This window comes from Bison bison, unplaced genomic scaffold (genome assembly GCF_000754665.1).
Source record: "Bison bison bison isolate TAMUID 2011002044 unplaced genomic scaffold, Bison_UMD1.0 scf7180017864181, whole genome shotgun sequence".
Classification (NCBI taxonomy): domain Eukaryota; kingdom Metazoa; phylum Chordata; class Mammalia; order Artiodactyla; family Bovidae; genus Bison; species Bison bison.
The window spans coordinates 8,477,018-8,498,754 of NW_011494753.1; the positions used below are offsets into that span (position 1 = coordinate 8,477,018).

Here is a 21,737-nt window from a genome sequence, read left to right on the forward strand (position 1 = left end):
TGGGTAATTTTATAGGCTAATGAGTGGGAGGAATATTTTAGCTATTTTGGGGAAGGGGTAGGAGTTTCCAGGAATTGGGCCACTGCCTACTTTTGACCTTTGTGGTTGGCCTTACAACTGTCACGGCCCCTGTAGTTGTGTCATGTAGCGTGCTAATGTGTTACAATGAGTTTATACTGAGGCTCAAGGTCTGGTGGAAGGTGAGCTTCCACCACCTTGGACCTATTTGGTTCTAATCAGTTTATGTCATATCCTTGAGCTATGTTATTCTTTAAAGGTTGTGCCTGGCCCCCTTCCCTCCTGTTTCAAAACTATAGTGAAAGTTGCTCAGTCGTGTCCAACTCTTTGAGACCCCATGAACTATACAGTCCGTGGAATTCTCCAGGCCAGAATATGGGAGTGAGTAGCCTTTCCCTTCTCCAGGGGATCTTCCCAACCCAGGGATCAAACCCAGGCCTCCCTCATTGCAGGCAGATTCTTTACCAGCTGAGCCACAAGGAAAGCCCAAGAATCCTGGAGTGGGTAGCCTATCCCTTCTCCAGTGGATCTTCCTGACCCAGGAATCGAACCGGGGTCTCCTGCACTGCAGGTGGATCCTTTACCAACTGAGCTATCAGGGAACTACAATGTATAAAATAAATAAGCCACAAGGATATATTGCACAGCACAGAGAATATAGCCATTTTAAATAATAACTTTAAATGGAGTATAATTTATAAAAATACTGTGTTGTATCCCTGAAACCAATATTGTAAATCAACTAGACTTCAATATAAATAAATACCCAATCTTTACTTGAGTTTCTTGAAGAACATTAAAGTCTATCAAACTCACAATCCTCACCAACCTTCCTCAAAAATCCTTTTACTCCCCATCCCCACCTCCTTGCACCTCTTAGCAGTTCGGAAACTCTATTAAGTCAATTCCCAAACTGTAGCCCAACTTCTGGCCACCTGCATGGCTCTGCGGGCCTCCCTCCACTTGGCTCCTCTCAGGTCTTCAGGATGAAGTTCCCCAAGTCTCTGCTCCACGCTTTCCTTTTTTCTCCCTTTACCCATTACCAGAATCTGTCACAGTAAAGGAGACTCTGGGACCAACCCAAAAAGTAAGATTCCTTCCCCTTTCTTCCCATCTCCTCAGTTCTATATCTCAATCCATTTTTCCCCAAATTCTACACAAAATGCTCAGGAACCATGAGGGCAGGCTGAACAATCCTGAGAAAACACTGTGATAAGCCAGTCTGGGGCTGGGTCTTCGTTGTGGCGAGCAGGCTTTCTCTAGTTGTGACATGCTGGCTTCTCCCGTTGCAGAGCAGGGGCTCTAGAGTGGGCAGGCTCAGGGCTCAGGTTGCGGTGTGTGGGTTCTCTCATTGAGGTGCTCAGGCTTAGTTGCCCTGCGGCGTGTGAGACCTTGGTTCCTCCATCAGGGATCGAACCAGCATCCCTTGTGTCGGAAGGAGGACTCTTAACCACTGCGTCACCAGGGAAGTCCCAAAGCAAAATTCTTTTTAGTGGGTGGGACTGGGAACCGTTAATAAGTCTTGCACCACCATGCGCACAATTGTCATTAAGTTCTCCTTCCCCCTACTTGCCACAAGGACTGTGGTTTTAACACTTTCTGTGGTGGTGGTGTAGTTGCTCCGTTGTGCCCGACTCTTTCGACCCCATGGCCTATAGCCTACCAGGCTTCCCAGTCCATGGGATTCTCCAGGCAAGAATACTGGAGTGGGTTGCCATTTCCTTCCCCGGGGGATCTTCTCAACCCAGGAACTGAACCCAGGTCTCCTGTATTGCAGGCAGATTCTTTACCAACTGAGCTACAAGGGAAGCCTAACACCTTAGTCTTGCTGATTTTCCTTCACATCATGAAGGAAAAAACTCTTTTGCATCCCCTCCCTTTCCAGAACCACGGGTGTGGCCGAGGCCTTCAGCACAGCCTGGCTTCCCTGACTTAGCCTCTGGCTTCCTCCCCGACTCCAGCTTCTCAAGTCTCCAGTCTGTCCTGCATGTTCCAACAGCAGATCTTTATCCCACTCCATGCTCACCACGAGGCTGCCCTGCTGTCCAGCTCCTGACCTCCAGCACGCAGAGTCCAGGACCCCACCCAGGTACCTTCATCAACACGTGGCAGCGTGTCTCCACCCTCTGCCTCTGTTCTCACTACACTGGCCCTCCAGGGAGCACCAGCCTGAGTGCCACTCCCTCCAAAAGGCATCGCCTGGCTGCTTCTCAGTCCTGAATCACAGCACTTAGAGTCTAAGTCACACAGTTTCACTTCTCCATCACTTGATTGTTTTAAGTTTTAAGGCCTTGAGTCTTCTTCCCATAAGACCGTTAGCTCCTTGAGATCAGGGACCTCAAAAACTTATAAGGAGCACCCAGGGATACTCAGATGTCATCTTCCTCTATTATTAGCTCATGACAAGAAAAACAGACCATTTCTATTCCAAAGGCCTTAATGGAAATCTCCAGATACCCCTGCCAAGTCCTTTGCATCAACTCCCTGCCAAGTCATTTTTAACAACTTCTGGATAAAGGGCAGAGGGAACCCTTTAAAAAACATATGTATTTACGGCTTTCGTGGTGGATAATATATTCATCTGGCTCAAAACTTAAAATGAAGTCAGCTACCTACCTTTGTTTCTCAACCACTCAGCTCCCCTGCTGAGAGGCAAACAATGGACTGAATTCTTGTTTTTCAATAGGTATTCTAGCAAATAGATACTCATTTTCTCTCGCTTTTTTAATACACAAGCTAATATGCAATATATATTATTCTCCATCTTGCGTTTTGTTTAATAATGTATCTCGGACATCTTCCCTGGTCAAACCTAGAGAGCTTCCTCACTGTGGCTGTGTGATGTTCCAGTGCAAGGATGACCCTGATTTATTTAACCAACCTTTTAAAAAATATATTCTCTTATTTGGCTGGGTCGGGTCTTAGTTGCAGCACACAGGATCTTTGCTGCAGGACCTGGACTCTCTGGTTGTGGCACGTGGGCTCAGTACTTGCAGCACTCTGGCTTCAGCTGCTCCACGCCATGTGGGATCTCAGTTCCCTGACCAGGGATCAATAACCACGTCCCCTGCATTGCAAGGCAGGTTCTTAACCACTGGACCACATTAACCAGCCTTTAGTTGTTACATGGCGAGTGTTTCCAGTCCTTTACTATTGTATGCAATGCTTCCGTAATAGACTTGTTCAGATAAAATGTCACACTGAGATGAGTTTTCAGAATTGAGAAGCACCCAGGCGATGCCTTTTGGAGGGAGTGGCACTCAGGCTGGAGGGCCAGCGTAGTGAGAACAGAGGCAGAGGGTGGAGACACGCTGTTTATGTGGGTACTTGGGTGGGGTCCTGGACTCTGCATGCTGGGGGGTCAGGAGCTGGACAGCAGGGCAGCCTCATGGTGAGCGTGGAGTGCAGTAAAGATCTGCTGCATGGAACATGCAGGACACACTGGAGACTTGAGAAGCTGGAGTTGGGGAGGAAGCCAGAGGCTAAGTCAGGGAAGCCAGGCTGTGCTGAAGGCCTCGGCCACACCCGTGGTTCTGGAAAGGGAGGGGATTTCTAGCTGAAATGAGGGTTTTCAACTTACTAGGTTGGTGAAGGTGAAAAAATGGCACCCTCATACTTTGCTGGTAGGAGTGTAAATTGATATAACCTCTTTGGAGATCTTCCCAACCCAGGGATTGAACCCAGTCTCTTGTGTCTCCTGCATTGGCAGGCAGATTCCTTACCACTGTGCCATCTGGGAACCTTGCCTTTGGGCTACTGCTAGGTGGAATTGTTTTTCTGTAGTCAAATTTATCTGTCTTTGCTTTTATGGCTCCTAGGTTGGGTGACAAAGGAGCAAGACAGCCCCTCCTTCATCCCCCTCCAGCCCCCAATACACAGCTTTTAAAAATCCCGCCTGTACAAAAAGCTTGGAATGACTTCCCAGGTTTTGTAAGGAACAGGACAACTCCTGCCTTCCAGGAGATCCCAGTTTCAGGGAGACACAGACTGACTGCTGCAATTCCATGGTATAATAAATAAGATGGGGCACAATGGGAACCTGGGCTAGGACCGCCCTCTCCTGCCTGAGTTGGCCAGGCAAGGCTTTCCAAAGGCAGTGGTATCCAGGTAAATCTGGAGGTGTGCGGGAAGCAGCCAGGAGAAGAATGATCTTCCAGTAAAAGTGGAAAAGCATATGCAAAGGCAAGAAGCAACAAGCTCAGCCAAGGTTGTCCAGTCTGGCAAGAAGACAGGGAGACCCGCAGAGCTGGTGTGTGGTAGGGGCGGAGCTAGGAAGTAGACAGGGGCCAGATCACAGAAGGCCAAGAAGATACTGCCTGGAGGTCAGGGGGAGGTGGCAGGGAGACACATCAGCTGTGTGGAGGATGAGCTGGAGTTGGTCCAGAGCGGAGGCAGGGCCTCGGAGACTTCCGCCTCTTGCCCAGCAGCAGCCATGGCAGCCTAGAGAGACTCCAAACAGCGAGAATTTCAGACCAAATGTTCGATTCTGCCAAGCTTCCAGAATTCTATAAAAATCATCAGCGAAGCTAGCACCTTCTCTGAGAAACATGCCTACCCAAGATGATGACAACTTCAAGAGCTTTTTCCTGGGGAAGGCGGTGGTTGTCACTCCCACCTCAGCACCCCGCTGGCAGATGGGATAAATGCAGCCAGGGCCCTAACTGTCCTCTCCTCTGCTCCAGCGTGGCTCAGGGAACACGTGGGCTCTCCGGCCCCTGCCCATTCATCCAGATCCTCATTCCTTCAGAATGCAGGACTGCCATGATGGAGTGGTGGACTCCCAGCTGGCCCACGTCCTTGGGTCATCTCTTTCCTTCCAGTCAACATGGCTCAGTCCTGCTCTGAGCAGTTCGACAGGCCTATGAACTTCTCTACTGTGACATTTTTAAACAGGCATCTTATAGCAGGTTTCCTGAGCAACTGTCCTCCTTAAAGTGCTCAGCATAGAGCCTTGCACACAGCAAGCATTCTGCAGCACTTTCTGCTAAAACTGGAAGTCTCAGGGGACGTCCTTCGTGGTCCAGGGCTTAAGACTCCGAGCTTCCAATGCAGGGGGCGTGGGTTCCATCCCTGGTTGGCGAACTAAGATTCCACATGCTGTATGCAGCGTAGACAAAAAGATCTTTTTAAAAACTGGAAGTCCCGCCATTCGTTAGGAGGTTGCTGAGGGAAAGGAAGGGTGATGTGAATAGAACAAGTCAGAATCCACTTAAACAGAACTTTGGGGCTGCCTCTGGATTTCAGTTATCCAGGGCCTCTCCATGCCCGACCCCCAGCCCAGCAAAAGAAGTTGGTTCTTTTCTTCAGTGCCCTAAGGCAATTTTATCCCAAAGGATCACTTGGTCAGGTGCTACAGAGACAAAGCCTCTAGGAAGCTGCTGGAGGCAGCCTTGGTTACCACCAGCAGGCCTCCTGTTGTTCAGTCGCTCAGCTGTGTAGACTCTTTGCGACCCCATGGACTGCAGCACATCAGGCTTCCCTGTCCGCCATCTCCCAGAGTCTGTCGGAGCTTGCTCAAACTCATGTCCATTGAGTCGGTGGTGCCACCCAACCATCTCATCCTCTGTCATCCCCTTCTCCTCCTGCCCGAAATCTTTCCCAGCATCAGGGTCTTTTCCAATGAATCGGCTCTTTGAATCAGGTGGTCAAAGTATTGGAGCTTCAGCTTCAGTATCAGCCCTTTCAATGAATATTCACGGTTGATTTCCTTTAGGATTGACTGGTTTGATCTCCTCGCAGTCCAAGGGACTCTCAAGAGTCTTCTCCAACACATTTTGAAAGCATCAATTTTTTGGTGCTCAGCCTTCTTAATGGTCCACCCCGAGGCCCTTCCAAGGCATTTCTACCCTTCAGCGGTCTGAGGGCATGCAGCGGGGTACCCACTCACACCAGCCTGGAAGGCAAGAGGGCCAGAAGCCAGCCCCAACTTCAGCTCCAGTCAAACAAGCTCCTCCACACGCAGCCACCAGATAGCAGTCGGTCAAAGGCAGGGTAGCAGAGGACTCTTGGGGCAGAGCTTGTTATCTCTGGAGTATGCTGCTGCGGAGGCGGGCACAGACACCGAGGCCCCATCTCAGGCACAGCAAAGCTCATGAGGATGACACCAGGAAGCAGGGGGCCTGGGTTCCAGGGCAGGGTCCAACCCTGCTGGCTGTGTCCCTGTCACATATAAAGTGCACATCTGCTTACGGTCCACGATTTTGTTTTTCCCAAAATGACAGTCTGTTTCAGTAAACGTTAGAAAAGCTCACTGGTATGAATACATATCTAGTTTTAACTTCCCATTTTATTTGACATTTACTATGTGACAGGCAGTCAAAGTATTAGTCGCTTTAGTCACGTCCAACTCTTTGCAACCCCATGGACTGTAGCCCGCTAGGCTCCTCTGTCCAGAGGACTCTCCAGGCAAGAATACTAGAGTGGGTTGCCATGCCCCCCTCCAGGGTGAGAGGCAGTAGGGTGGGCATTTTATACACATTATCTAATTAAGTCCTCTCAACAATTCCATGAGGGTAGGATAATACAGATGAGGAAAGTGAGGGTCAGAAAGGCTGAGTCCCGAGCCAAGGTCCCGCTGCTGGCACGCAGCAGAGCTGGGATCAGAACGAGAGGCTGTCTGGCTTCAGAGTCCTTTGCCCCAAACCACCATATGATGGTCAATTACCAGCCTAGACCCTCCCCCAGCCTCTGACCTCTAAAACCACAGACAGGCTGCAAAGGAAGGACAGTCTCTCAGAAGGTCACTTTTCTTTATTCTCAGTCACCCCAATCTCACAGCATGGTCTGCAGGAAATCTCAAAGTCTGGCCAACTCACAGGCTTTCCTGTGCCCACTGAGGAGCTGAAGCTCCACAGGCCCGGGGTCTCGATGCTGTGGTGTCAAGTCGCTCCTTCTAAAGGCAAGTCCTGGGCATGACGTTGGATCAAGGTTTCTCGGTCACTCCTATGTCCCCTTCCCAGAGCACAGGCACACTTCCGCAGCTTGTCCTCTGGCTTACTGTGCCCATCCTAGGAAAAGGTGGGGAGGAACTCGGGAAAGCAGGTGTCTCCCGGTTGGAAGAAGTTGGGACCTGGGCCTTTGGTCTACTTTGACCTGGGGCAGGTCATGGCCCTCGGGAGGCTCCAGAGCAGGCCCAGGCCAGACCACTACTCGGCGGAAGCAGAAGTCTTCACCACATTTTGGCAAAGTCCACTTTCTTCACCGACTTGGCCTGAAAACACCTCCTGAGTTCAGAGGGACGCGGGTGACAGAAATCCTGGGTTCAGCTCTGCTGGGAGCTGCCGCTGGGACAGGACTTCTTTCACTTTGCCCACAATGGTGCCCACCTCAGCCATGGCCCCCAGACCTAGGGAGCAGAGTTCTTCTGTGGCCCTGCAGACGGGCAGGGGACCATCCCCCACTCACCCCTTCCCAGGGCTCCCCGAGTGTGCCACCCAGAGCCCAGTGCCTGAGAAGGCCAGGACCAGGCCTGAGCCAGATCCATTGAGTCCCATCAGAGACCCCCCCACCCCCAGGACAGGCCCCAGGAATGGTTACAGCAACCACCTTGAGCTGTTTGGGCTGCACGCCAGGGAGGATACTGGGCACATTACCTAACAACTCCAAGAGGGAGGAATTACCACTTCCATTTCCCAGGTGAGAGAGCTGAGCTGGAGGTCACAACGGGCTGGGATATGAGGCTGCAGGAATGAGCTGTGAGCCTGGCCAGACACCCACCTTGGTCTCCACAGACCAGCTTCTTGGCCACACAGGGGATCTCGATGTAGCCGAAGTCCTTGAGCTGGCCCACCTGCTGCTCGGTGATGGGGTGCTCCCACATGGCGGTGTTCATCGCCGGGCAGAACAGCAGGGGTTTGCTGCGGTCCCAGGCCCGGATGACACAGGTCTGTGAAGAAGGAGGGGCGTGCCTGGGGTGACTGGGGGCCACTGTCTGCTGTCTCGTTACTTCGAGGATGTGTCTCTGGGTCCCTCTCACCTCCCCCAGGCTCTGACACAGGGCCCGACATACAGGAGCTGCTCCACTAACGCTGGCCATGGCCCAGCCACCTCCAAGCATAACTCCAGTTCTGTACAGAAAGGGCTCCTGGTGCCCAAGTATCTGTCTTCCCTACAGCCAGCCATACCTCGCAGCAGCTCTTGCAAAGCTGAGGACCAGGATGTCCGGCAGGTGGGCCCATCTGCCCCACACTAGCTCTACTTGAGGCCAATGAAAGCGTGGCCATGAGAACAGGTTCCACGGGACCAGACCCTCTCCCACGTGCTACCACATGAGCCCGCCCTGTGACCCTGTAAAGAAGCTGCTGTCCCATTTCACCGAGGGGAAGCTGCACTTCCAGGAGGTGAGCCGCTACCCAGGGTGACACCCAGACAGTGATCTGGGGTGAAGCTTTGCACCGCGCCCATGCCGTCCTCCACTGCCCTGTGCGGTTTCACCACCTCCCGGTGTCAGGCCCCTCCAAGTCAATACCAGAGCAGCCATGAAAAGGACAGACCAGCTCAGAGTCTTCAGTGCTGTGAGCTTTGCAATCATGTGGACCTGGGTTCAAATCTTGCTGTGCTCTCTGCTGTGACTAGCCATGAGAACTTGAACAAGTCCTTTCATGACAGGAGTCTGAGGTTCCTCTCTGCAAAAGCCCTCTCCCTGGGTGGTCGTGCGGATGGAGGGTGAAAATGCTTATAAAGCTCTTTGCACAGGCCTGGCACAAATACAGGCTCCAGAAATAGTAGGTCCTGTTATTATTACAGACAGGCTCCCTGGGCCAGGGGCTGCCTCGGAGGGAAATAAACTCAGGGGCCCACAGCAGTGCACTCCCCTGGGCTCTGACTGCTCCAGGCACCTCTGCCTGGGCTGTGGGCCCCTCGGGGAGCCAGTGGTGGGCACACCCCTTCCCTGAAGGGGATGCTGTCTGGGAAAAGAGGGGGAGTCCAGAGAACAATGCCACGGATGGGCCAGGGAAAATGCCTGCCCTCCTCAGGGCCCCTGGCCTCTCCTGTGACAGGAAGGAAGTGGGTCAGCACAGCCTCAGGCCCTGGCTGCTCGCGTCATCTCAGACACAGCGCTTGTCTCCCCACCGAGTCCTCGCGGTGGGGCAACCCGGCTGTGAGTGGACAGTTTCAGTCCACACTTCCTCTTGGCCCCATGCCACCTGCTGCTTCTGCAGAAGCCATGAGCATACCTAGAGGAGTCCCCTGACTCCGTGCGAGGTGGGTGGTGGCAGGGCTGGTGTTTCTAAATGCCCTCAAAGCAAAGCATGCCCACCAGAGCAGAAACTCAGCCCCTCTGTGCCCCACACGTCTCCAGCTTTTCCCATCTCATTACAAAGCTCAGCGCTTCCCGGACAAACCACAGCTCCACCAAACCTTCTGGCAGCAGGAGGACTGAAAGGAGGCATCAGTTCCCACGGTCATTTCTGTTTGGCCAACGCTGTATGTAGCACCTCAGGCTCTGCCCCTGGGAATCTGCTTGGGCGGACAGAAGGCCTGGATCTGGGATAGGAGACCAGCTGCCAGCTAGACGGGTGACCCAGGGAAGTTATCTCCTCTTTCTGGATCTGCTTGGTTATTTAGTACAAAGAAGGGCCAGAGCCTGAGTGGGCCACAGGACAGACAGAGATGCACGTCACCCAGGCCCAGGGCCCAGAGACTGGGAACGTAGGTTCATACTTAGCACACAGCGCCATGCACCCCAAGATCTAGACGGTGTGCACCCCAATATCAGGGAGAAGGTTTGAAGGAGGGGGGAAGCAGGGCAAGCTCCTTTGGGAGAATATAAGGAAACAACATCTTTCGAGAGAGTACAGAGCCACAGACCATGACGACAACAGTTTAAACTTGGTAGGATTTGCGGTTCTTTGAAATACTTGCACCTTCAAGTGAAACCTTTGAGGCAAAGGGCCTCAGGTCTGGTCTTGGGAACACATTCTACTGCTCAGCCAACTCAGTAGGAGGGAACTCCAAAGATTCCAGGGAGCGCTGGCAGCTCTAACGAAAAGAGGAAAGCAGAGCTTTCGGGAGTGAGCAAGGAGCTCTCAGAGAGTCAGCCCAGGCCAGGGCTTAGCTCCTAGAGATCAGTATGCCTTGTCACATCAGCTGGCTGCTGACCAGCCAGAGGAAAGCCTGGACATTTGGTGAGATGGTGCTGGTTACACGCAGTGCTGACGCACTTAGATGAAAGTGACCGGGAGCCTGACTCGTTCTGATGTCCTGTCAACCAGGCGCCAGCCCCACCGGGAGGCATTCTTGACAACGCAGCCCAAAGCCCGCCCTCCTCTGCACTCCCCACCCTTGCTCCTGCCACACGATCTGTGTGTTGCTCTTCCTCTGATCACCTGTGATCTAATTCAAATAATACTTAAATCACTAGCAGCTTCTTCGAGAAATACCTTAAGCACCCATCAACTAGCAAACAGAGAGACGAACCCCCTATCTAATCCCCAAAACCTCGACCCAGCTTCATTAGTGATTTCGTCATATTAAACTCTGAAAAAACCTTCTGCTGTTAGCTGAAGCAAAATTACTGATTACCTCATACATGCAATAAGCCTTTACTGAATGCCTACTGTATGCCCGATACTGTGCAACATGGTGGTTCCATCGTCAAAGGACTGACATAGCACATACCAGAGCACAGGCCAAAAACCCTCTCCTTCCAGACTGTCAGCTCCCTGTGTCCTGTGTGTCTGTCCACATAGGGCCTGGTCCCTGGCAGGTAAAAGAGCTGGATGAATGAGGGAAGGGGGGTAATACAGAAGAGGCGGGAAGGATAGGGCACACACCCAGATGCTCATGTAAACAAAGGCTCCTTAAGGACAGCAGCTCCCTGGAGGTCCTTCAGGCCGAAGATGACCCCCACTCTACAGCTGGACTTCTCTTCCTCTCCTCCACCTCGAGCCTCTTGCCTTGTCTCCTTTCTTCTCCTTTAATTTTCCACAATTTCAGGGAAACTACCTCTCAGCCTTGTGGTTAAAAGTACAGGAGAGATAAGTGTGCCTGGGAGATCCATGAGGAGGTAAACACTCTTATCTGTTTGCCCCCATAGATAGCCAGGTCCTAATGGGAAGGCAGAGCTAAGGGGAACCGGCAACAGAGCTGGGCAGGGAGGCAAGCGGGAAAGCATGTGGAGGGCAGCCCATGGGCATGAGCACCCAGGGGCCTGAGGGGTGGACACCTCCGAGGGCACTCGCAAGTCAAGTCCACCCATCGGGACCCGGGCCATCTGGCCACCTGCCAGAGCATAGGGGCGGCCAGGTGGAAGGTGGTCCAGAGGACTGTGTTCTGAGCAAACTAGCCCACCATACAGGGATTCCCAGGTCAGAAGACCGTCCAGAAGAAGCCTGCAGCTAGCCCACGGTGAGCGTGGCCCTGGGAGGGAGGCAGGCCCGGCGAGCCACTCACAAGCAAGTTGTCACAGATGCCACTGGCCACCTTCCCCAGAGTGTTGGCATCGAGGGGCGCCACCAGCATGAGGTCCGCCCACCTCCGCAGGTCAATGTGGAGAACTGGGTCGGATCGGCGCTTCCACATCTGGCAAAGGAAGGAAGAGCGAGGGAAGTGGGGTCACTGGGCCGGCCACTCTCAGAGTGGAGGGAGGAGGGGCCAGAGCATTTTGAGGGCTGACACAGGCCTGGGGCACTGAGTCAGGAACCCAAGGGAGGCCACCTGAACGCCCCCCACCCCAGCTCACTGCCACCCCTTTTGCAGCTACGCTGGTGAACCCTGGCTGTGGCATCAACGGCCTGAGAGAAACCAGGCCTGAGGAAACAAACGCCCCTTGTCTCTCTGAGCTATTCCCTTTATGGTTTGGTTTTCAAGAGAACTGACATCTGGCAGGGAAGTCCTGGCCTGTCTGCTTGAGGCGGATGCTTGGGTTGTCCAAGCCAGTGGAAAGGCTCTGGGCGGTGAGAAATGGAGGGGGCGGGGTGGGGGAGACGGGCCAGCCAGAAATGTTCTAGGCTGAGAATGTTTAAAAATGCCTGGCAGGGCACCCCTGTGGGGCCCACACTTGACGTCTGGTGAATCGACCAGTGCCTGCCCCGGCGCGGGAGAGCAGCAGGGCAGCCCGGCAGCCGTGGGAAGTGAGGCGTTCCCGGCGGCCCCGACGCTGGGAGCCACGTGGATGAGGGTGGTGGGAACAGGGCTCCTCTGTGGTTTCATCAGCCCAGATAAGTACAAGGACACTCAACCCCGGGCACGGGGCCAACGCTGAGCTCTGCCTGGGGTGGGAGGAGACTGTGGGCCTCCTGCAGGCCAGAAGCTAGACAGATGTTTTCCTCATCGCCTCTGCCCAGAGGCCCTGACCGCGGGCTTGAGCCTAGCCTGTCTGCTCCGACCACCAGGACCATAGGCTGCAGGGAGGACTGTCCTGTCCCATTGATACGGACACGAGGGAACTCAGCCCAGGGACCCAGCACTGACCTCCCATTCATCAGCGTCGCTGTACAGGGTGACAGGAACATCCCGGGGGCTGTAAAAATGTTTGGCTCTCTCAGTTGTGACCACGGCTACTTCCAGCTGTCACCAAGAAAAGTGTTGGGGCGGGGGGAGAAGGAAACAGAAACCGTTACCAGAGCCCCCAGCCTGGAGGCCACACAGGGCCAGGCCAGACCAGGTGAGAGCTTTGTTCATAGCCTGGCTGCGGAGAGGGCTTCTACCCCGGAGGCAGTGAGCCCTGCGTTTGCAGTTACTTCTGCTGTCACCCAAAGGTCAAGCCTCACCAGGTGCAGTGGTTTCACTTCCCCATCGGAGGGGCTGCCGAGGAATGAGTCACACCACTGCCCAGAGTATATAATGCTGCAGGCTCCAGCCACTCGGGCAGGGACAGACCAGGGCAGGCAGGAGGGGGCCCCCAGGAGGCTCCCAGGTCCTGAGCTCTGGGCTACACCACAGGTCTGCCCTCTGCAGGCCAAGGCACGAGGGAGACAGGCCCTGCACGTGCTGTCTGCAGCCACAGCCCAGCGAGCAGGCAAGCAGAGTCCCTCCCAGGACTTCTAGGAACAGGCTTCATGGGCTCTTGCTGCAGACAGGCTCCAGGAAAACCAAACCCGAGTGCCCGACACTCATGGGGCAAGAGTGATGGTTACCCCCGAGTTATTCATTTAGTAGATGATTAATGATGCAAACAAGGGGGACAGCTAACAGTACAGAAATAGCACATGATGGTGTGAATGACACCAGACCCACTTCCACGACTGGTAAACTGAGATGCTAGACTAACAGGCAGACAGAGGAAAGGGGCCCAGAAGAGGCGGCTAAGACGGGAGGGGTGTAGGAAATTACGTCTCTGGGGGACATTTATCCAGGAGGGAAAAAAGTCAAGGGTGACAAGGACAGAATTGACTAACCAGGGGGATCACTGGGGACAGTGTCTGGGCCAGAGGTGGTATACTGCCTTGATGTTGCTATTCAGTCGCTAACTCATCTCTGACTCTGCAATCCCATGAATTGCAGCACTCCAGGCTTCCCTGTCCTCCACTATCTCCTGGAGTTTGCTCGAGTTCATGTCTACTTAGAGTCAGTGATGCTACCCAACCATCTCATCCTCTGTCGTCCCCTTCTCCTCCTGCCCTCAATCTTTCCCAGCATCAGGTCTTTTCCAATGAGTCAGCTGTTCACATCAGGTGGCCAAAGCTTTAGCATCAGTCCTTCCAATGAATATTCATGGTTGATTTCGTTTAGGATTGACTGATTTGATTCCCTTGCAATCAAAGGGACTCTCAAGAGTCTTCTCCATGTGGGCTACATGGGGGTTATAAACATTTGTAAGCCAAAAAATATTAGGTTTGCCCAAAAGTTCATTCGAGTTCTGTAAAATGTTATGGGAGATTTCACATAGAAAATCCAATTTTCTGGTTTCTCTCAAAAACCCAAAAGCTCTGGCACTGCGGGGGCCACACTGTTGCTTGATTGGAGTTGGTGGTGCTGAGTAACGGCTGCCTTCTTGGATGGGGTGCGCCCGTGCCACCTCCACCTAGTCCCTGCCACTCCCTATCATCTTGCCAAGGCTCCCTCTCCTCATTTGTTTCCCACCTTTTGTAGGTTGTGGGACACCGCTCTGCACAGCATCTGAGAGTGAAGCTGGAAGCAGGGAGTAGACGTCTCAGAGGTAGACTGTGGAAGAGCTTCAGAAGGCCTGGGGCTCCCAGCCGTGCGGCAGAGCTCGCAGACTCGTCCATCCTCCTGCTCCCTCCTTGGAACCTACCAGCCCCCAAACGTGCATAGAACCTCCTGCTCCTGCTGAGCAGGGGAGTCCCTTCCAGGAGAGCCCTGAAGGAGCCTGGTCCAGTTCTGAGCAAGGTGGCAAAGGAAAAGGGCTGCTGTCCCCGCACAGAATCCAGCCCTGAAGATGTCACAGGACCAGCACAGGTGAAGAGAACGGAAAAAGGCAGGATGGTGCTGAGACTCTTAAGACCCAAGACAGCAATGAGGTAAGGCATGGGGCCAAATACGTGAGAAGGAACCACAAGAAGAATATATAACTTCCAAACCAGCGGAAGAAAATTCAATCTACACAAAAAAGGAAAGGGAAAGGAAAAAAAACAAAAAAGCAGTGAGAATACATAAGTAGAAAGCATTAAATAAGAGGGAAGAAGTCCTAATAGAATAGCAATTATAGTGATTATATAATTGGCTAAACTCCCTGATCAAGATTCAGACTCTTATATTGGATGTTTTAAAATCCATCAATCACATTAAAATGTCTTAAAAGATACACTTAAAAAGATATATAAAGCTTAAATAAAAGAATAAACTTGCAATTAGATAAAGTGGATTAAACTGTTTCCTCTCAAAAAGCCAACTGAAATAAAAGTAAAGAGATTCTTTTTCTAAGGTATGAACACCCAGAACAAAGAGAAGAGGACAAAAAGAAAAACCCAGCAGTTAAGATATGTTAACACATAATATATGGAAATGGAAGGAGGCATTAACAGATCAGATCAGATAGGACCAGATGCTCTTTTCTTTTTTAAATGAACATTCAGTGAACAAAAAAGAACTCTTGGAAATTAAAATTACAAATAGTCAAAGAAAAAATTCAATGTAAGTTTAGAAGAAATTTTTCAAAAAGTAGAACATAAGGAGATGGATAATAGTATTAAGAAAGAGAGAGAGAAAATCAGAAGACCAACTTAAGAGGTTCAAATAAGTAATTAAGATTAACTAACTCATTAACTAATAATGAGTTACTGAAGGGGAGATCAATAAAATAAGAGGGATGAAAATTCCAAACGAAATAAAATTAAATTTCCCCAAACTGAAGGACTCTGAGGCTGGAACATCTGTTCTGCCCACAGGGCTCTGAGAAGGTGGCACGCGGTTAGGCTCAAGGAACCTGGAGTCTCACTTCCCAGCCCCCACTGAGGGTCGGTCAGAGGAGCCTGAGCCCACACCAGCTTCTCTGGAAGCCACATCCTCCTGTACTGACGTACACAGGGTTTGCAATCAGCAAAGCCTCAGGAGTTCTTCTCCCCCATGCTGCTGCTAAACCACAAGCCCCAGACTCTACCTGCACTGCTCCTTTCCCAAAAGAAGTCCCTCACGTTTCCCCGGTGACTGCTCCCTTCCCAGAGCTGGCCCACTGTTTTCGCTCAGTCAGTGAGAAGCTCCTAAAATCTCAACCCTGTCCCCCTGGCCTGTTCTCTGCCAGTACCACCATCAATAGTCCCAAGACACAAATCCAAATCACGAGAAGAACAGAGAGCAGAGGCCTTCCCCAAGGTCCATACGGGGTTTGGCGTGGGAAAGAATCAAGAATGAACCCTGGGCTCCCCTGGAGGTGCAGTGGCCAAGAATCGGCCTGCCAGCGCAGGGGACACGCGTTTGATCCCCGGTCCAGGAAGATTCCGCGTGCCTTGGAGCAACTAAGCCCCTGCACCACAACTACTGAGCTCACGTGGGGCAACCACCTAAGCCGGTTGACCTAAAGCTGTGCTCCCCCAGAGAAGCCAAGGCAATGAGGACTGCACCCTGCAACGAGCCCCTGCTTACCTCAACTGGAGAAAGCTCACGTGCAGCAACCAAGACCCGAAACAGCCAAAAATAAGAATGAAATAAATTAAATTTAAAAAACAAAAAGAGAACGAACTTTTCCAAGTAGGACCTGTAGGTCACCAACCACAACCTCAGCACACCAGGACAAAACTTGCCCAGTTCAGGAGATGAATCATCCAAACTGGGTCAGGTCTCTTCTACCACCATTTATTCTTTTTCAAGTTCAAAAGAAAACACTGGAAACAAGGTAGGACTCAAGAATCATCCCCCCCCAACCCCAGGTTACACCACTGGCCTCTGGGACCGGTGCTCTTTCATTGTTTTTTCCAAATATGTGCATCAGTCATTTCCGTCATCCTGAGTTTTCACTGCAAGCTTCAGGTCACTCTGGTGACTTCTGGACCGTATTCTTGCTTCATCTTTGATTACTATGTCCTCCTTTCCATTTAACTGCTTCCCTATCTCCTTCAACAGAGGGCTTCCCTGGTAGCTATGTCAGCTTCTGGTCACTGTCTTCTTTTCCTTAAGGGACTACTTTCATTTCTAAGAACTTCCTGACTATCCTGGACGGTCTGCCCCTTAAGATCACCCCGATTCATTCTCTCTATTCTGAAATTTGAAAAGCTGCTTCCTGAAGAGCTAGTTGCCCTGCTCTCCCCTCTCTCCTAACTCTGCCCTGCTCTCCCCAGGCTCCCCAAACAGTCTGCCAGTTCTCAAAGTGAGGACTGTGCCTATGGCCAGCCTTAGAAACATCCCGTTTGGTGATGGCCCTGTCAGGGGCTCCCTCCTCCCTGTCAGCTCTACCCTTCACTTCCCTCTACATGCCCCTCACCGTCCCCCCGGGCTCCTGGGGGAGTTCCACCCAGGGGTCCAGGTAGGCCTCCCACCCTGGTCCACTGCTGCGCCTTGAGATTTTTCCTTTAAGCTCATCCCTAGTCTCTCTGGCTACCTTCCCAGGTTACACAGTCATTGTTAGGGAGCTTCTTGGGGTCAGTGTCTTTATATAGAGTTATGTGAAGAGTATGTGATGAGCCATCATTCCCAATGGCCCTCCCTTGACCCCTATAAAGCAGCCACCTCTCCTTGGCAGTGACCCTGGACCCAGTGTTGTCTGGCAGGCCCAGGCTAGTTTTTCTGGTTTTAGAGGGATGTCACTTGATATGATTCTTCAGTCCCATGGGCTTGTTCTTTCCTTTTCATTCACTCTGTAAAAAGGTTCTGGGAGCCAAGAGCTAGGCCCTAGGTTTCCATACACTTTTTTTTTTTCTTCACAAAAAAGGCATGTCATGTTATCTTCCAAGATTCTAAATAACTTGGACTATTCATTCATTCACCCTGACCTTTCCCTCAGCAAACGCTAAGGAGCCTTGGCAGAGCAGAAACTCCTGAGGACAGAAACCCTCCGTGGCCTCCTCTTACACCCTTCTGGGTCCTGGGAGGAGCAGGGCTGGACATTAAAACGGTGTCTCACACACTTCAGAGTTCCTGAAAGGCAGCTCTGTACTTGGCCCCCTGGTGACAAACCTGCCAAGAGTTTCTGTCTTAATATTTTTAACCTGAGCCTCTGTGTGATGTGACCCAGGCGCGGCCAGGCCCTGTAGTATAAGCTGCCTACATTTTGCTTAGCATTTATGGAGATTCCTTCCGGAAACTACTTGGGAAGTCTGGCGTTCTTTCTCTGTTGAAAACACATCAGCAGTCCCATCTGGGGCTCCTGGGGAGTCAGGGAGGGGAAATGGGAAACAGAATTTGGGGCAATTCCTCCACTTCTCCTGTTAGGCCCCTGGCCTGGCCCAGGCTCCTTCTGGAGCAGGTATCAAAGGAACCTGTGGAAAAGCATTTTCACAGCCACAAGATGAGATCAATCCCATGGCTTGAATGTCCACCTCCGCTCTCATCTCTGGCCTCTTCTCACTACAAGCATGAGCTAGAAGCACCCTTCCTCAAGTATAACAATCAAAAATGACATTGTCCAGGGTTCCCTGGGAGGCAAAACTGCCCCGATGGAGAACCACCACTCTACAGAAATCAGCTAACAAAACTCTCTGCAGTGAAGAAAACATGTCACATCTGTGCTGTCCAGTACGGCGGCCTCTAGCCACACATGGCTACTGAACACGTGAGGTGTGGCTGATGTGACAAGGGAACTGAACTTCTGGTTTTATTTCATTTTAATAATTTAAATTTGAATACAGCTAGTGGCTACTGTATTATATAGCACAGCTCTGGTATATACAAGTAGAGAAGAGCCCCAACTGGAACCCCTAGCTGAGTGGTTAGAAAAGAGCAGGGGTTCCTACAGGGCATGTGACTGTGGCTCCACAGGAGACTGACAAGGACTCTACAGAGGAAGCACCAGCCATGACCTGACCTGGCACAAGGCGAGGCGTCCAGAGCTCTGGTGGCTTGGTCCTCTGGCTGTCACACAGCAGAAGAAAGACCATGACACTGGGCCTCCCCGTGTTGACGCTGGCAGTGCCTGGGGCCTAGGGGCCAGCCGAGCAGCTGGCATGACCCTGAGCATGGGGGTGGCGGGTATACTGTAGACAAAAGGCTCGGGGTGCAGTCAGCACATGGGGCTGGGGGGCTATGGAGGAGGACGCCACATTAACAAATCCCCGAGGGAGTTCCGGTTGGCTGAGAGGGTGTTCCAGTGGCTCACAATGGTATCTCTCCACTTGACAGACATTTACTGAGCCCACTACACACATGGCAGCCAGAGCTGATAGGGGCTTAGGTGTCTGTCTAATGAGTGGGTGGTGATACATGACCCCTGACTACAAAGCAAGCCAGAGCAGGCAGTAGTTCACACCTGCCTGAGGGTTCTCGCCCTCACGGCTGTGGTTAGGTGCAGTAGAGAATGCCCATAAGCTGAGCTCCTCAAGGCCGCTTGCTGATGGTCGCCAAGAAACCTGGTCTTGAGCCCCAGTTCTGCCAGCCCACTGGCTGGGGGATCTCAGGCGAATGCTTTCTCTCTGGCCTGGTTTCCCTCCTGAGCCATGAGCCATCTGGACTATAGGGCCTCCAAGAGCCCCTCCAGCTCACTATACCATCCTAACCCTCTTGTGACCCATGCCCTTTCCCACCAAGCTCTGCCATTCTCTCCTCTGCCTCTAAACTGGCCTCTGGGGGAGCTGCTATTCTCGGCACACGGCCCTTCCTGCCATTCAAGTAAGACCAGGCTGCCAGTCTCTCTGTGCATGCGTGCTAAGTCACTTCACTCATGTCGGACTCTTTGCAACGCTGTGGACTGCAGCCCGCCAGGTTCCTCTGTCCGTGGGATTCTCCAGGCAAGAATACTGGAGTGGGTTGCCGTGCCTTCCTCCAGGAGATCTTCCCGACCCAGGAATCGAACCCGTGTCTCTTAGGTCTCCTGCACAGGCAGGCAGGTTACCACTAATGCCACCTGGAAACCACTCAATCCCTCTGTGCACTTTCCTGACTAAAGATATTGCTCAAGAATGAAGGCTAGAGCAGCCAACTGCAGAGGCTCTCCCTCTGGACGCTGTTCTGGAGTATCAGAGAAGGACCCTGGTGCAGGAGCCCGGGGCTGGCTGCCTCTGTGGCCTGTAGAACTGACTCCCCGGGGGAGCAGGCCAGGGAAGGACGGGGCCAGCCAAGCCAGCGGAGGCCCAAATAAATGCCTCAGAGTGCTACAGCTGAACCAGTTTCCACAGCAGGACCACAAAGCAGGCAGGTGGTCCCTACCTGGAAAGAAAGGAAAACCTCAAAACAGGCCATGTTTCTTCTGCTCTCCTTTCCATGATGAGAAGTATTAAAAAAAAAAAAAAAGGCATAAAATCACAAAAAACATTCCGTGATATCCCCAGCAAAAGCTCCACTGACTTTAAAAAATAAAATAAGTACACACAGAGGTTAGAAAATCAAAATAGAACAGAAGGACGTAAAATCCAAGTCTCCCGTCCTGCCCCCATCTCGCCACAAGGGTAACCACCTCCAGAGGGAAAATCGCAAGCAGTTAACCTAGACGTGTGAACACACAAAAGGAATATTATATGCCAGCAGTGGGCGACATTTTTCTATAAAGGGCCAGACACTATTTCAGGCTTTGTCACCGCCACTGTACTCTGTAGTAGCAAGACTGTAGCGTTTAGTTGTCGGTGTTGGTCTAAGTTGTGTCTGACTCTTTGTGACCCCATAGACTGTAGCACACCAGGCTCCTCTGTACTCCACTATCTCCCAGGGTTTGCTCAAATTCATGCTCATTCAATCGGTGATGCTATCTAACCATCTCATCCTCTGCTGCCCCCTTCTCCGTGGGCCTTCAGTCTTTCCCAGCATCAGGGTCTTTTGCAAATGAGTAGACTCTTTGCATCAGGTGGCCAAAGTATCAAAGCTTCTTCGGCTTCAGCATCAGTCCTCCTAATGAATATTCAGGACTGATTTCCTTTAGGATTGACTGGTTTGATCTCCTTGCAGTCCAAGGGACTCTCAAGAGTCTCCTCCAGCATCACAATTTGAAAGCATCAAGCCTTCATGGTCCAACTCTCAAATCCATACACGACTACTGGAAAATCCATAGCTCTGATTATATGGACGTTTGTCGGCAAAAATGATGTCTCTGCTTTTTAATATGCTGTCTAGGTTTGTCAGAGTGAACAAGCGTCTTAATTTCATGGCTGCAGTCACCATCTGCAGTGATACTGGAGCCCAAGAAAATAAAATCTGTCACTGCTTCCATTTTTTCCCCCTTCTATTTGCCATGAAGTGATGGCCATAGGCAATACTTAAATGAATGGGTATGGATGTGTCCCAATAAAATGTTACAGACACTGAAATCAAATTTTATATAATTTTATGTGTCACAAAATATTTTTCTTTTGATTTTTTTCAACCATTTAAAAAGGTAAATAGTTTATATTTGTATGGTTTACAGGCCATACAAAAACAGACCACAAGACTGCGGCCAGCGGGCCACACTTTGCTAACCTCAGCACCTTGCTCGTTTCACCTGTATCCTGAGGACTGCCCCACAGCAGCACACGAGATCCACCCAGGCTCCTGAACGGCTGCCCTGGATCCCATCAAGAGGTTGAACCATAACTGGCTCACAGTTCTACTGCTGGATATTTGGTTTGTTTCCGTTTTGTTTTATAATTATAAACGGTGCTAAAATGAACATGCTTGTACATTTAGTGAGCTTCCGTAACCCTACAGGGTTCAATCCTATGGGTGAATCAAGGCCTGTGACCATTTCTGGTTTCTCCAGATATTGCCCAAACAGTCCTCCAGAAAACCAGAAAAGATTTCATTCTGCACATATGCAGGCCCTCTTCCCTCAATTCTTAACAGACCTGAACTTCCTGACAGGCATTCTAGAAACTTAAGGGTCTCTAAGCCGAAGCTCTGCCAACTTCCTGGGTGGGAGATTTCCTCCACTTTCAAAAATGCTCTTCTGGCTTTCAGCCCTGCTGACACCTGCTCAGCAAAAGCAGACAGAGGTGTCTGTCTTCTCCATAGTGAGGAGGGTGCCAACCAAAGGGCACAAACTGACTGAGCTGACTGCTCAATTACAGGACAATTACAGAATGCTAAACAGCCACAGCCCCTACATCCCAGGACCTTCTCTTAGGCTGCCTTTGGGTCCTAGGCCTTTCTGCCCTCACGTCTAGAATCTCCTAGCCCTGACGCCAGGAGAGACGTTAAAAATGAATCAGTTGATTATCCAGCCCCCACTTTACTGCAAGGATAAGAAAACTGAGGTCATAAAA

General features: G+C 51.5%; 1 protein-coding gene across 8 annotated transcripts in view; it reads right to left on the reverse strand.

Moving 5' to 3' along the window:
• Positions 1 to 21,737, reverse strand: part of PPCDC (phosphopantothenoylcysteine decarboxylase) — a 41,335-nt gene that overhangs the window by 9,816 nt on the left and 9,782 nt on the right. For 5 of the 8 annotated variants that reach the window (XM_010843335.1, XM_010843333.1, XM_010843332.1 and 2 more), the window contains 3 exons: positions 12,433 to 12,528; positions 11,413 to 11,541; positions 7,735 to 7,903 (listed from right to left, as the gene is read on the reverse strand). In XM_010843335.1, the coding sequence (XP_010841637.1) occupies positions 7,735 to 7,903; positions 11,413 to 11,541; positions 12,433 to 12,528 (394 nt within the window). Of the gene's footprint in view, positions 1 to 5,799; positions 7,364 to 7,734; positions 7,904 to 11,412; positions 11,542 to 12,432; positions 12,529 to 21,737 lie in introns of those variants that run through there. The other 3 variants (XM_010843337.1, XM_010843336.1, XM_010843338.1) reach the window with 3 other exon arrangements.